This window comes from Hyposmocoma kahamanoa, unplaced genomic scaffold (assembly GCF_003589595.1).
Source record: "Hyposmocoma kahamanoa isolate Upper Pololo Valley unplaced genomic scaffold, ASM358959v1 92, whole genome shotgun sequence".
In the NCBI taxonomy this organism is placed as follows: domain Eukaryota; kingdom Metazoa; phylum Arthropoda; class Insecta; order Lepidoptera; family Cosmopterigidae; genus Hyposmocoma; species Hyposmocoma kahamanoa.
Window position 1 is genome coordinate 16,271,608 of NW_020654748.1, and position 15,734 is coordinate 16,287,341.

At 34.2% G+C, this 15,734-nt stretch overlaps 1 protein-coding gene across 1 annotated transcript in view; it reads left to right on the plus strand.

The window, feature by feature from the left end:
- Positions 1-1,006: 1,006 nt before the first annotated feature.
- The window catches only part of LOC113236862 (collagen alpha-1(III) chain-like), a 57,852-nt gene continuing 43,124 nt past the window's right edge, over positions 1,007-15,734 (plus strand). The window contains exon 1 of the mRNA XM_026473072.1: positions 1,007-1,145. Within this exon, the coding sequence (XP_026328857.1) occupies positions 1,116-1,145 (30 nt within the window). The 5' untranslated portion in view covers positions 1,007-1,115. The remainder of the gene's footprint in view (positions 1,146-15,734) is intronic.

Here is a 15,734-nt window from a genome sequence, read left to right on the forward strand (position 1 = left end):
TCTCCTTATTTCTTACAATTTTCTGGGTGCAAGACTCGTAAGTTATATATAACTTTTATATCCGAGGATGTTTTTTCGGCTTCTGAATTTAAAAATCAATAGAATCAATAAAAAATGTATTGTGCTTCTATTTCCTCAATGGCCCTCGGCAATCATCGGATTTCCGAACGCACGCGAATATTAATTTCCATGCCCATTAATTATTAGATTTAAAGTCTACAATAATTTGAATTTTGTACAACGTACTTTGTTGTTGTTTTGTTTTGATTTCCGTGTGAATTATGTAGAGCTCTAAAACTACTTCCTGTTAAACTACTTACTTACTTACTGGACTAAATGTTATTTTTAATAACATTTACTCCATATCAATAAGCAAGTTAACAAAAATATAAAGTAAAGGAAATGAAAAGAAACTGATTTATCTTTTTTTATAATCTTCTTTTAAAATAATCTTTACTGTTCCGATTGAAACACAAAACCGTTGTTATCTTTCTTGAAAATATCGGCTTTTTATAAAAAATACAAGTACACCCTGTAAATTATCTATCGTGCCTATGACTTTAGCGGCTTTCTCCCCATTGGATAATAAATTAAAATGCTCAACTCTATATACTTCCAAGTCGACTGAAAGCGTCCGGTCTATACCACAGGCAAGGGGCCGCTGAATAAGACCCGACGACAGCCGAAACACGAAGTTTGCCGAGGGAAATTGCGAAAATAGAAGCACTGTAATTTATGTTTGCACCAAACTTCGACCTATAACGCAAATTCAGCCAGCATCCCAGTTCCGCGATATACCCTAATAAGGCAACACGACACACATACAGGGCATGTAATCTACTTGTCACCAAGCACACAAGCGCCCATTGACACGCAGGCTTTACCGAAATATACCCACACATACACAAACGGCTATATGCCAAATATAAGTTGCGATGTTCGACGAGTTAACATAAGAGGTAATATAAAGGCGCATCTTCAAGTTTGCACATTTTAGTTTGGCGACCGCGGAGAACGGGTTAAGCGGATTTCGCGCGGCCTGTGTCGTACGGCCTTAATTTGTGTTGGAGCTAACGTTCTGAAAACAGGAGGCCGTAGCGGCCTACTCCCGTGCCATGGGGCCGGGAACGTTTATTTATTTTTTGGTACGTTATTTGAATTTTTTTATTGTGTATATTTTTTAAGTATAATTAATTAATAACCTTAAACAAATATATATTTTTTTTTAATTAAATTTAATTTTATCTAATTTAAAATATTTGAAATGTAATAAAGGATTAAAAAACCTGAAATCATTTTTATGTCATTTAATTTTTTTTTTTAAATAATATAATTTAGTGAAGCTTAAAGCGTAAACTATTGTGAATATTTTATGGAAAAATACATTTTCTATCTATTTATAAAATAAACTAAGTAGGTGTGAAATGCCGATAATTTTTTTGTGCCCTTTTTAACATTTTAATATGGATTAAAACCAAAAAGGAATAAGTAACTCATATTTCAATCAGGTAATCGGTCAACCCGTCAATTAAACCAATCACAGAGCAAAGACGCCTGTTGTTCTATTTAGTATTCCGCAAAGATCTTCGGCATTGTATAATATCAGCTGAGTAGTGAATGACCTACGAGATCGGAGTAAAACTACGCGAGGAACACTGTACCTCTACTACGAGTTTATAATGACAATTATCGTAGGCGACCGCGTAAAATAATTTACAATTTAACCAACCAAATTTTACCAACTTCAAAACAGGAGGCAGTTTTTTGTAAATATTACTTGATTACTCCGACTGTTGTGAACCGATGTCGATGTCCTTCTGTAGTGATTCCATTCAAATTTGAAGAAAATATTCCACCTTTACGGTTGGCAAATTGGGGGATGAATCCGGTTTGTTCAATTTCACTGACTTTCCGTTAACCGATTTCAATAAAACTTAGCAAATAGATGTAATTCCTTTTTAAGTCGGTTTATTCAATAAATTATTTATATAATAATAACGCATAATAACGCACACACTCAACATAGCCCCGCACTAGGGAAAACCCTGTGTCGCGGGTGCCATGGACACACACATAGACAACCACAAATTACACCCAAACTCACGAGATAAATAATTGTAGGCCATACAACTATTTCTCCCGGCCCGGGAATCGAACCTGGGACCTCTGCGTGGCAGTCCGGCATGGTAACCGTTCGGCCACGGAGGCAGTTTATATATATTTTTATCAATATGATGGTGTTAAAAAAAAAATGTGTATATGTAGCCGAGTAAGTCCCGATTGTCCGACCAGCCGCGACACGCATGGCGGTGAATTAGGTACTGCATAATTATGTCAATTGTTTTAATACATTTTTTATTTTTTATTATTATTTCGTTTATATGCGTGTCTGTGCTTGTGCAATAAACAGTTTTCTTTCTTTCTCTTTCTATATATTTCAGGCGATCGCTATCCTGGTCGCCCCCCTGTTCAACGTACACTCGCGCGGATTCTCTCTTATAACACGCCCTTGGAACGAACAGTCCAGTTGCACCTTAATCGAGATCCGTGCCTTTAATTTTCATAGTCCCGCACTAAGAAAACCCTGCACCGCGGTTTACAACCACAAATTACACCCAAAGTCACGAGAGAAATATATGTTGGCCTTGCAAATTTTTCTCCCGGCCGTGGAATCGAACCTGGAACCTGGGACCTCTGCGTGGCAGACTAGCATGGAAACCGTTATTCGGTCACGGACGTCTTCACGGGTATCTTCAGTTCGTCCGTTTTTCCGGTGGCGCAGTCAAACCCATCAGCGGGGAAATTCAAAATTAATAAATAAGGGGCAATTGTCACTATAAACTCTTGGAAGAAGTACTGAGCCGTATTCACCGCTTCATTTGATACTATAATAAATACCATAATAAATCAACAAATACCTGTGACGTACCTTAGGCAAGCATTACGTATTACTTCTAGTGAACTCAATAATCTGATTCAAAGTTATATCATTAAGTAATCTATAAATACTATCAATCATAGCTTCGCAAATGTATTGGCTCATAATGGCAAGCAAAAAGACAAGTTGATTGCCCTCTTAAAATCGGCCCGACTAAACGAAATTAAAACGATGACGTCATTAAATATATGGGAAGCTGCTCGATAAATCTCTTAATAACATTGATACGCTGGCCACACCTTGTCAATCTTGATCTCTTTATTCGTTTCGGGTTTGTTTAATAGTTTTATTTTCATATAGGCAGTTTCATCCGCTTATTTATAAACAAAACGTAATTTTAATTAAGTCCGTAGGTAATTTTAAGTACTGAACGAATACTAATTGATAAATAATACCTACATATATTTATATCGGATTTATTTTATTATAATATCGTCTCCTTTAGCACTGACAGGAGACACAAAATTGATGAACCAAAAAATATTTACGTAATTGGAAATTTATATATCTTTTTGCACATTTTTTATGATACCAAGTGACACGACGAACAAGTCGTACGCCTGGTGTTAAGCGACACGCCTGTCCATAGCAGTCGCAGTGCCACTCAGAGTTTTATTACGCCAGTCACTCTGAGACATAAGTTGACAAGTCCCATGTCCCTGTAATTTCACCAGCACCCTTACCCTTCAAAACCAGAACGCAGTAATGCTCGCATTACTGCTTGGCGGCAGAAATAGGTAAGGTGGCAGTACCACAATGGATGAACTCTTTCACAAGGTACTCTACTGCGATAAACATTAAATTACGTTTATTTGTTTTTTCAAACAAACCAAAGTTTTAGGCCCTTTACAGATCCCATGGTAACGGCTGACTTAGCGATTACACGCGATTTTCAAGACAAAATAATATAATTTTATTTTAAACAAACCACTTCAAAACTTATCTGCTTTCGCTGTGTTCGTTGCCGCGGCCTGCTTAACGACAATTCAAACTCAGATGAAAGGTAACTGTTGTATGCTGTTGAGGAGTTGAGGAGTTCCTCTCATCTGCCATTTTTATTATCAGATCAGCTCTGCGTTACCGTAACATTTTATTTTCATTGATTCCAATGAATACTTACGATAACGATTTAAAAAAGCACATTCATGTAATTGGCAAACTTTATTTTTTGGTCATTTTCTGTCATTTCTGTAAACAGCCATAATTATTATATGCTTATTACAATTTGTTAACAGAAAGTAAGTGAAATTTAATAAACCGAATTTATTTCCTAATTTGCCACCTTTAGAGGTAGGAAATTGTCGTCAAATTTAAATAGGACAACGAAACGAAAAATTCATCGAAATCGATTCACAAAATGAAACGTCAGAGTAATCGTGTAACGTACACACAAAGAAACACACTCCAATAGAGAACCTCCTTGTTCGAAGTCGGTAGAAAATAGTTTCACTGCCAATATGTAGCGGTCGCGACACTGAGTCACCGAATTTATCGACATGGAATCGCATTAAGCGGATCAGAAAAAGCTTTATATTCATGTAATAAGAATGAGAAAGACGTTTTAGGTTTTAGACTCAAGCCGATTCCGCATTAATAACAATCGCCGAACAACTCGTTACTTATATAATTCAATTAGAACTTCATACTCTGTTTTGTGATTTAATACGATATAAGTAATTTTAATCATAACTCTATATTACGTTTATTATTGTTCTAAAGAATAATAACTTTGAAATTAGAAAACTATAATATATGGAGATACCTCCAATGAACAATACGCCAACTTATTTTTTGAACCTGGAGCCTTACCATGATCTCTTATTACAGTTCAATATAGGTTCGTAACGACAAAAAAGCGGTATGGTGATATACTAGATTTCATGTAGTCTGTCTCACAATGATTAATTTTAGGTCCTAAACTGAACCGTAATAAGAGTTCATGGTAAGGCGCCTGTTCTGTTTTTATTTTATTTCTTTTTTTTTCACAAAATTCGTTTCTTTTTAAATTTTGTTTCATCATTTTTTTCACTAAATTCGGGGAGCGTAATATTAGTAAATATTACAAAAATAACAGGAGATGACCAAAATGGAGGTATCGACTGTCCAGTTCTTAGGTTTTCGCGATCGCTAAGTCCCAGTCAGCCGTGACCATGGGACCTGTAAAGGGCCCGAAACGTTGGTTTGTTTGACAAAAAAGTAAATATATTTACACGATTTAGTTAAAAATGGTTTCATTTTTTAGATCTAATCATATCTGAAGTTTTATAACTACGCATTTATAATCATACTTTTTTATGAATTCTTCTACATAAATAGCGAGGACACTCAATCATCAATTTAATAAAGGTCAATAGTTATAGTACCAATGATATAAAAGAGTTGTTCTTTTGGTCTTTAATAATACTAAAATAAGTAACTGTATAATGTAGATAATAAAAAATATTAAATTTAAGTTAGTGTTGTATAGCTGGCTGAATAATCGGAGTATCGTTGTCCTCGGACCGAAAAAAGTATCTGTTTTCTCTAATAAATTACCAACCCCTTTAAATCCATTTGCGTTTAACAATAAAGGACATTTTAACATGTCTTTATCACTCAATAAAAAGGTTTATAACATCGTAATATTTTTATATCAGCCTTTAGGCGCCGGTAAAGTATACATCGTAAAGTGTAGGTATTAAAAACGTGATTGCTTATTATTGCCATGTTACACATATTATATGGATATAGTTCTACGGATCTCAATTCGGATTTAGAAGAATCCAAAAGATAGGAACATCCCTTGGAAAGGGAAGGATATGAAATATAATAAGAGCAAACAAGTAAACAAAGAAAAAACTACTACTACTAGTTGTGAATTATACCGCATGTTCACGATGTCGACATATTATATAGCCCACTGATTGGTAGTTTCTACCCTAAGATGGTGAACCATTTTTAGTCCAAAACAATATTTTACTCGGACTATTGGAACTCCTTTATCACTTTCTCTCTCCATAAACAGATTACAAGCGAAATCCATTTAAAACAAAAATATAATAAGAATTTGAGAATGGTTTTAGGAAGACAAAGCAGGAAAAAATCTAGGTTGGTCTCGATGGCTAGTCTCCATTAATGTGGATTACGGAGTATTGTACAGTTCACGTTAGGGTTGCCGCCACAAAATAGCCTGACTGTTGTGTATCTTAATAATAAAACTGTGTTAACACTGCTACGGTGTACTATATCTATTTTTTTAAATAAAACGCACTCACACTCAACATAGCACTAGGGAAACCCTGTGTCATGTTCGCGTGGTGCCATGGACACACGCATAGACAACTACAAATTATATACAAATATTTCTTACGTGGCAGTCCGGTAGTAGGTAGAGGCAGTTACATCTAACACTTTTTATCGGTCAAATTATACGAATGGTAAGGAACTATTAATACGGCATTTGACATGACATACACAACTAATATCTGAAACATTTCATAACAACTACACATAAAAAATATATTGTTGTTTAAAACTCAAATAGTTTTAAACAACAATATATTTTTTATGTTATTACAAATTTATATTAGATTGTACTACAAAAATTTTCTTGACAGCCCTAGTTTACATAACAAATGGTTCGATAGTAGAGCGTGCGCGTGAGTGACAAAGATGTGCCGTTAATTCTTGAATGAGCCAAGACGTACGCCATGACGTATCGACCACTGACTCAGGGTCAGACCGACAGGCAGACTGTTGCTAAGCAATTGTTTTTAGTTACTATACATACAACAATACAATTATATAAAGGAACTAAAAGTTAGTCGGAATTGAAGACGCGTGTATTAGATACTTTTTATAAAGTAAAATGCTAACTAGTATCTTCAGCGCCCTGTCACATTTTCCACGCCATACTCAGCCAATGTTAAGTATTTTATAATAACTTTTTAGTAGCACTAGAGTTCCTTATTAAAGACTTCGTGTAGGGAAGTACTGCCACCTTACCTATTTCTGCCGCCAAGTAGTAATGTGAGCATTACTGTAATTCAGTTTAAAAGGGTAAGGGCGCTGGTGAAATTACAGACACTTGGGACTTGTCAACCTACGTCTCAAGGTGCGCATAAGATCTTTGCGATTTAAAACTCTCAACGGCACTGCAACTGTCATGAATAGGCGTGTCGCTGACCACCAGGCGCACGACTTGTTCGTCCCGTCACTTGGTTTTATAAAAAAGATATGTATTGAAAAAACTGATTTATTTTCCCAATAAACAGGAAAAAGAAGTACAAAGAAATGAAACGGAGAATTTCAAATATAAATATACAGAATAATGAACGTGCAAAAAAGTTAATGAATGATAAAAATAAATAAATGAAACATAATAATAAAAATTCAAATTATCTCCTTCTCATCGTATCGATGGCATATACTGTTATGCTAAATGTACAGGAAAGAAATGGTACGCCATGCGGGAAGGCTCCTTCCGTGCACCCCATTGTTCAATCCATTCTATTTATGTTACATAAGAATCTTAAATATTAATTTACAGTGGCCTCAACATTTCTACAAAAGTTTTGTTTCGGCAATGCACATAAAGTAATAAAACAGAGTTGATACATTACGTAAGCGTTTTATGTAAGAAAAATATACATTTAACCTTTATAATCATGTTATACTGGTATTATTCAATTTTTATTATCCTTCTTATCCATTTGTTGAATTACCTGTACGGATATTTAGTAATGTATATAAAAACAAATCATATTAATATATTTTTATACTAAAAACACATTGTCACTAATACTATGGATCGAACATTGATAAATTTTAATTATTATCATTATAAGACCACATAAGATAAATACGTCAGAGTTTTAGGTATGGGGCCATGCCTCGATGGTGTGCAGTGGCTAGCTTTGGCAACCGTTACAAATATCTTTGATTATAGGAAAAAAGGTCGTTCGCTACCATACAGGATGTTAGTTTAATCATCTTACGCCCGAAGAATTTTTAATAAATTTTTTAATAAAAATTGAAAATTGACTAACGTTTTTGTTATTGAAAAAAGAAACTGCAATTTGTGTGTAAGTCAAAATCGAATTCGTAAAAAAATATTAGTTCAACCCATTTTTATGGAATATTTGTAGAAAAAAATACATGTATTCTAATCTACTTTTGTCGGCAATTGATACACCGGAGGCAAAACTTCAAATAGTATTCCGTAATCGTAAATATTTCCTTGAAAACTTATCGCACCAATTTTTATTTCAATATGCGGAAAAAGTTATTATTATTATGTATTTTTTATGAGAACCTTTTTTATGACAATAGTTACAACCATAATTTCAGGTAACGCAGTAGCCACAGGGACAAGGAAAAGTTCAAGTTTTTCATTAATAGTTTCAGAAATATTTCATACCCGTAGCTACACATCTTAAGATATAAACAAGGATGAGATTACTATTGTAATACCCCAAACTAAAAAAAAAATAAGAAAAATTGCATGTCCAATATAAGTGCTAAATGTACCCACTAGGCCAAAATATACACAATCGGCATTTTTTGCGCTATCATTGAATCCCCCATACTAAAAATTTTAAGTGTCAATATGTGAAATGAGACGAGAATAACTAATGCAAATTAATTAACACCCCATATGTCACATTCATTAAGAGGTTCACTCATAAAAATTATATATACTTAAATAAGTAAATTTTTGAAGCCGCGTGTTGCTACTCTGTTAGAAGCTTTCTTCAAGTCCTAAAGAACCAAAAAGTCGAGTAAAATTTCATAATTGAAAAGCCGGGCTCAAAAAAAGCAAAGAAATATTAAAGGTAAAAAACGAAAGTAGTTACAAAGAGGGTTGTTAGAAAAATTATTTCTTTGCCAGGGTGAGTTTGTACCCAAATTATAAATTAAGCAATAATTGTTTATGACAATGACAAGCAGAAAATTACGATCGTGTTAAAATCAATCAACATGAACAAATGCGCTTTAATCATTACTAAAACTCAATGAGTACGAACTTAAATCATATCCAGAAAATGAACAGAGCTTCTGGGAGATCCAAGGGTTGGCCAGACTTTGCCGTATACAAAAGAGGTAACGCTGCATCTGGAAGCACGCCTTTTTTATGATGCCAAGTGGCGAGATGAACAATGATAAACCTTATAATAAGCGACACTCTTGTTCATAGCAGTTCTAGTGCCACTCAGAGCTTTAAATCACAAAGATCTAAGGTCTAATCTAAGGTTCTTACTTTAGATCTTTCTAAGGGACCCTGTCACAGCGCCCGTCACTCTGAGACATAAGTTAACTGTAACTAAATATCGAGTTCTTAGATTTTTGCGATTGTTACACATAGGAAATGAAACTGTTTTTCCAGATTTAATTGAAAAAACAAATATACGCGATTTAAATCCGGAAAAATAGTTTCATTTCCTATGTGTAACAATCGCGACAACAAAACTAAATAATTAAAATACACAGTACAACACAATTACTCTATAGGTATTGCGCATAAGAAACATTATTACACTGTGCAATATCATATTGAAGTATTAAAAGACAGTTAATAGACTAAGAAAGAGGATAAATAGATAAATTTAGGACAGGTTATATTGTAGGTAATACATTTATTCAAAATGTATTTCTTCTTCTCATTTAAGAGCTAGGCTTTTGTCGGTTGAATAATCTCCAACCTTCTCTGTTATTCGCCCGAACTTTGAATTCCTGGTACGCCACGACATTGACTGGTGAAAGATGGTTGGGCATCTGATATAACATGACAATTTTGTTAGAGACACTGTAGAAGGGAAGATCTAAGGAAACAGGGGCAGGCGATGACTTAACGAAACTATTACAATAACATAAGGTCAAAAAAAATTTAGATTACATTTTAAAATAAAATATTTGAATATTTCTTTCGATTCAATATTTGACCGTAGTTACACTCAACTCTAATTATCATGTTGTCTAGCAAAATTAGAAGCACCATAGGGATAATTTTTACTCATGTCCAAGTACTTTCGGAAACGCTTGTTTCGCCGAGTTCAATACCCTGTGCAGGGTAGTGAAAAGACATTGACATTGATGTTTCACGTGTAAAATTTCGCTAGGCGTGATTGAAGAGCCATTGTGCTGTCAATCATAACATCGTATTTCGAAGCAGGCGGATCGAAAACAAATTTTGACAACACTAATTTGACGATGGAATATTAAGATAACAACGTAGGTAGGTACTGTGGGCCCATCGAACATATTCTGTTTAAAGTACAAAGATGCATTAAATTTTTTTATTGCAAATTGTGCCTACTGCATTGAAATTTACGGCTTAAACTGTGTTTTAGTTCAGTAATTTTTTAAATCATTCTTGAATGGAATGAAACTGTAGCATGTAGAGACGGATATTTTTTCATTGAAATGTAATATAAATAAGATTTTTTTTCAGATTACGGGTGGTTTACTCACTATACTTAACAATTACTACAGAAATAATTGAACTTTGAAGCTTGACCACCGGCCATACTGCACTTAGCAATAAAAGTGTATTTTATTATGTACAAAGAATGGATCAGGCAGCTAAGTCAAACAATGTTGTACGTTGCGTCATTACCATAGCATTCACATTTATAGTTCGAAATGTCATTTGGTACAGTTTGATTGTCGCTACTAGTACACATAGAAGGTATTGCACCTACAACACTTGAAAAGTAAATAACTTGTCGTAATAAAAAAATATAAACATTATATAACCTGTAAATATATAATTGTTAAATTGTTAGTATTTCATTTCAGTTTACTTATTACGTCATGGTTGCTTGTATATGTATTAATAAGTGGGATAATGCAAATCCGTTCTCTAATCTTTCAATTGTCAATACATCATAGAGAACTTTGTTATAGTATATTGTGTATAAAGGGCGGCAATATACAATGTTTTATATCGCATTTGCAAAGAAATAAATACAATGATAATTTATTTCCAATAATACAACTCGAACTAAAATGTTGTAAATTCAAAAAAGCATACAGCCATGCGTATTGGATATAAAATAAATAATATTAAAAATTGTTCGAATTTAAATTTAGTAAAATATAGTTAAATTATGAATGTGAAACTAAACATTCATAATTTAACTATATTTTATCAGATTTTTATCACATTTATCGATCATAAAAAATTCTTACTTAATTTTGACATATATATTAAGCCATGAGTGGGAGCTGTAAATGCAACATGAAAGATGCAGTAAAGCGATTCTTGTGTGTACGCGTGAAACTAGAATAAGTAGGTTTTCTTAATAATACAAGTGACGGGACGAACAAGTCCTGCGCCTGGTGGTAAGTGATACGCCTATCCATAACAGCCACTCAAAGCTTTAAATCAGTAAGCAATAAGTTGAAAAGCCTGTGCCTGTAATTTCACCAGCACCCTTACCCTTCCAAACCGAAACGCAATAATGCTAAACGATTATCGTCGGCTTACTGAGAACCGCTCGGGTTTCGCTCACGGTAAGCTCGCGAATCACGTACACCCTATTTTTTTCTAACATACATGCGGTTACGGTTACAGCCCGCTAGTGAGTACCCAGCTTTAGAGAAGTACAGCGAAATGAAAAATCAAACTACATACTCGTTGCTAATCGGTTACCTTCTCCCCTTCGTGTACAGTGTACGTTTCGGGCCCTTTACGGGTAACATGGTCACGGTTGACTGAGGCGTTAAAATCTAATACTAGACATAACTGGTTGCTGAGTTTTCCATCTCATCATCTCCATCAGCCGTGACCATGGGTCCTGTAAAGGAACCGAAACTTGGGTTTGTTTGAAACAATACATAACGAGTGATTTAAATCCGACAAAAAACAGTTTCATCTCCAATTATAGTTAATACACAAGGAAAGAATAAAGTAAAAATTTTCTACATTTAACTTTTTCTAGTTAAACTGCACCGAAGGCCGCGCTCTGGGATGTTCTTGTCCGGAGACTAGCAACGTTTCCACTTTTAGCTGAATTAACTGGCATCCTCCTGGTCATCACAGTTAATATTCTTGTTTTTCAACTTCTAGGAATTTGCTCTTTATCACCACAATCTTTAAGTTTGTTTATTTGCATAAATTTATTTTACAAGGAATCGGAATCATGTTTATTTTAATTCGCTAAGTCTTGATACAGCGAGAAAACACCATTCGCTTAATTAAAAAAACAGTTTTATTACTTATAAATTAGAAATATTAATGTCTATGAGGATAGTTAATCGATCGCGGTAAATAGCAACGTTTGATCCTGATTACTAATCAAATTCAAATATATTTTGTAGGTACGATTTAAAAAGCCGATGTTGTTCACCAGTTTCCTATCGAATTATATATATGGATACGTAGTAACAAAATTACGTAACATCAATAACTTTTCGAGTTCTCAGGTTTTCGTGATTGTTACACATAGGAAATGAAACTATTTTTCCGGATTTAAATCGCGTATATTTGTTTATTTCAAACAAACCAACGTTTCGGGCCCTTTACAGGTCCCATGGTCATGGTTGACAAGTTGTTGACTTGACTTGATTAACAAGGTTGAGCCAACCGTGACCATGGGACCTGTAAAGGGCCCGAAATGTTGGATTTTTGAAAAAACAAATATACGCGATTTAAATCCGAACAATAGTTTCATTTCCTATCAATAACTTTTTTATTTAAAAAAACCGACTTCAAACTTTCGTGCATTGTTGGAATCGGTTACCGGAAATCGGAAACCTGATTCATCCCCTAGTTTGCCACCCTTAGAAGTGGAATATATTCGTTAAATTTAAATGAGATCAATACTGAGGTACCCTCTTTCCGACAAAATAAGAATCATCAAAATCGGTTCATAAATGTCGGAGTAGTCGCGTAACGAACACACAAAAAACAATCGAATTGAGAACCTCCTCCTTTTTGGAAGTCGGTTAAAAACTCGAAATATAAGCCCAAAAAGACCTCAACATCTAACTAAGTTATCAATTGTAAACATCCTCATAAAACATGCTATTACATAATAGAAGAATGTTTAAATGATAAAGAATTCTGATCTCCCAAAATTAGACCCCACTTTAGTAATAATAAAATTAGTTTCTTATTTTATTAAAACTTTGATTTACTTTATTAAGATATTTTATTATTCAAAACAATTTAATATGTTGTTACATAGTTTTTAATTTATATTTTTGTTTTTGTTTATTACTTAGCTTGTTTCCTGTTTTTAATTTTTTTATATTTATGTATATAAAAATAATATTTATTATTATGTTATTATTATATTCATATTCAACTTTACATGTTTGCTTCTTCTACTTCTTATTATCATAGCGATAGCATATACTTACAGCCCAGAACTATGGAAGATGTTTGATATCGTGGTGAACGGATTTGCCATCGGCTTAAAGTTCACGCCAATTGCTTCCCAGGGTACGCCAAATGATTAGTACGTCTTACGGGGTGGCTTTTTTAATCAAACAAAACATGTTTGTTAATATTAATACTGATAATAATAAATACTGCCGCCGTTAGTTGACAGGGCGCAAGTGACATGTATGCGCATGTAATACATTTATATATATATATATAATTTGAAACGGCGTGACCCTTCAAAATTGTATAAATAATGAATTCTATTTATTGCCGGAATTGCATATGGTGCAGGGTGAGCGCCCCACAGACTCTTGTCTTGGGGGGCACCGAGCGCTACTCACGAGCCCCCGGAGAGCCTCTGCGAATGTCGCAACGCAAGCGACGTAAACGAGCTATAGCTTTCCAATTTCATTTATAATTGCACCATTTGCATTTGAATTTCCGATCACTGTACGAAAGTATGTAAATGTATTCCATTTTGATCGCGTGCCTACTAGAGGACACCGGGGTATTGATTGCACCCGAGCGCTACACGGGCTAGCGCCGACGCTGTAACTTCCTCATGTTGCAAGTTTTATATACAAATCTTTTATAGTATTTGTTTGAGCGTCAAACTTCGAGGTACAAAAATGGATCTCAACAATTTTTTCTTATGATTGATGTGCCACCCACACACCTGCCATTAGACGCACAATAGATACGCATCATGGCAAAACCACGCCTTAATTACTTCCTCTCGATCTGAAACATTCGTAATAGGTATTTCTATTGTAAAGTATTTCTATTAGCCTATATTGCTGTTATAAGGAAATTTACACAGTTATATGAAAGACTTGCGACTTTACTTTCTTACAATATTAGTAACAGTAAAGCGCCATGTGAACGAGTTCGTCCATGGTAGTACTGCCACTTTACCTAGTTCTGCCGCCAAACAGTAATGTCAGCAATACTGTGTTCCGGTTTAGAAGTATAAGGGTCTTGGTGAAATTGTTAATTATTAATTAATCACGTGGGTCGGTCCAACGTCCGCAGATATCCTATTAAACTAACATGATGAATGATCCAGAAATTTGGTAAAAAGGGTACCAGTAATGTGTATATTAAATAATATTACTAAAATAGAGTTATTAACAGATATACTATATAATGGACATCGTATTCATATAAACATACTATTGGTGAAATTACAGGCACATGGGACTTGTCAACTTATGTCTCAGGGTGACGGGTGCATTGACAGGCCCCTCAGATCTTTGCGATTCAAAGCTCTGAGTGGTACTGCAACTGTTATGGACAAGCGTGTAGCTTACTGCCAGGTGCACGACTTCAGCCCGTCACTTACGATATTATAAAAAAAAACGTGCGGTGTTGCAGAAGTCAGCAACGGCCTTGGAAATTGATTTCACAAAGTATCGAAAATATTGATAGATTCATCCACAAGTTAAGCTATACGTTTGTATAAAGTGCAAATTTGAATACTATGTAAATAACGTAAGGTACCATTTTCATCAACGAATTTCGTTCCATGCATATATAGTACAACGATAAACATTTAAAAAACTATATACTTCTTTGTCTTTGACCTTTAAATAAGCATTTCTAACTCGGATCAAGGGTGAATCGAGAAACCGTGAGTTTAATGTCTCACAACGAGTTTTTTTCTCGGCTACGATAAAGCAAGAAATTAATGCGGTAGATAGAGTTCATCAGAGTATATTATTAAACTATAAAGATGTTAAGTAAAATTAAAATTTAAATAATGGACTTAAATAATTAAAGGTACAAAATCCTATAGCAAGGTGCCCAAATTGCTGGCAGCGTTCCCTCTTTTTATGGATGTTACATTGGGCAAAATAGCCAGCCCATGTACCACTGGTTTACTTTTACTGCAGAAAAAAGCACACCAAAAATGACTTTAGCCGCCATGACTAAAATATTTATTTATTTCTTCGAATTTAACCTTTTGACCGACATAGCGCTTTAAAGCGTCAATGAAACCAAGTGTTATTTGTATATTCTAGTTAAGTATGGATTCGTAGTAGCATTTTATGTTCAGTTATGTTTCTATTTAACTTAGGAGAATTGAATTAACATAAGGTTTAAATTCATAACATGTCACATCACTAGATTTGACGTCTAGGAAACAAAAGTAGTTTTTGTCAGTGGCGGTCAAAAGAAAAGCCATTTACCGAATCCGGTCTATTTAATAAGTAACTAAATAGTTTTTTTTTTTACATCAAATCAATATTGATGCGTATTTTATATAATCATGAGTTGTACATTTATTTATAATATTTCCATATACGCATTCTACAAGAAGAGGGTTCGCCTTAATCCAATTGGCACATACGTACAAAGATTTATAAGAAAAGTGAAGACAAAAAATAATATTAACGTTTTTTTGATCTTTGATTTGTATTGCGAGGC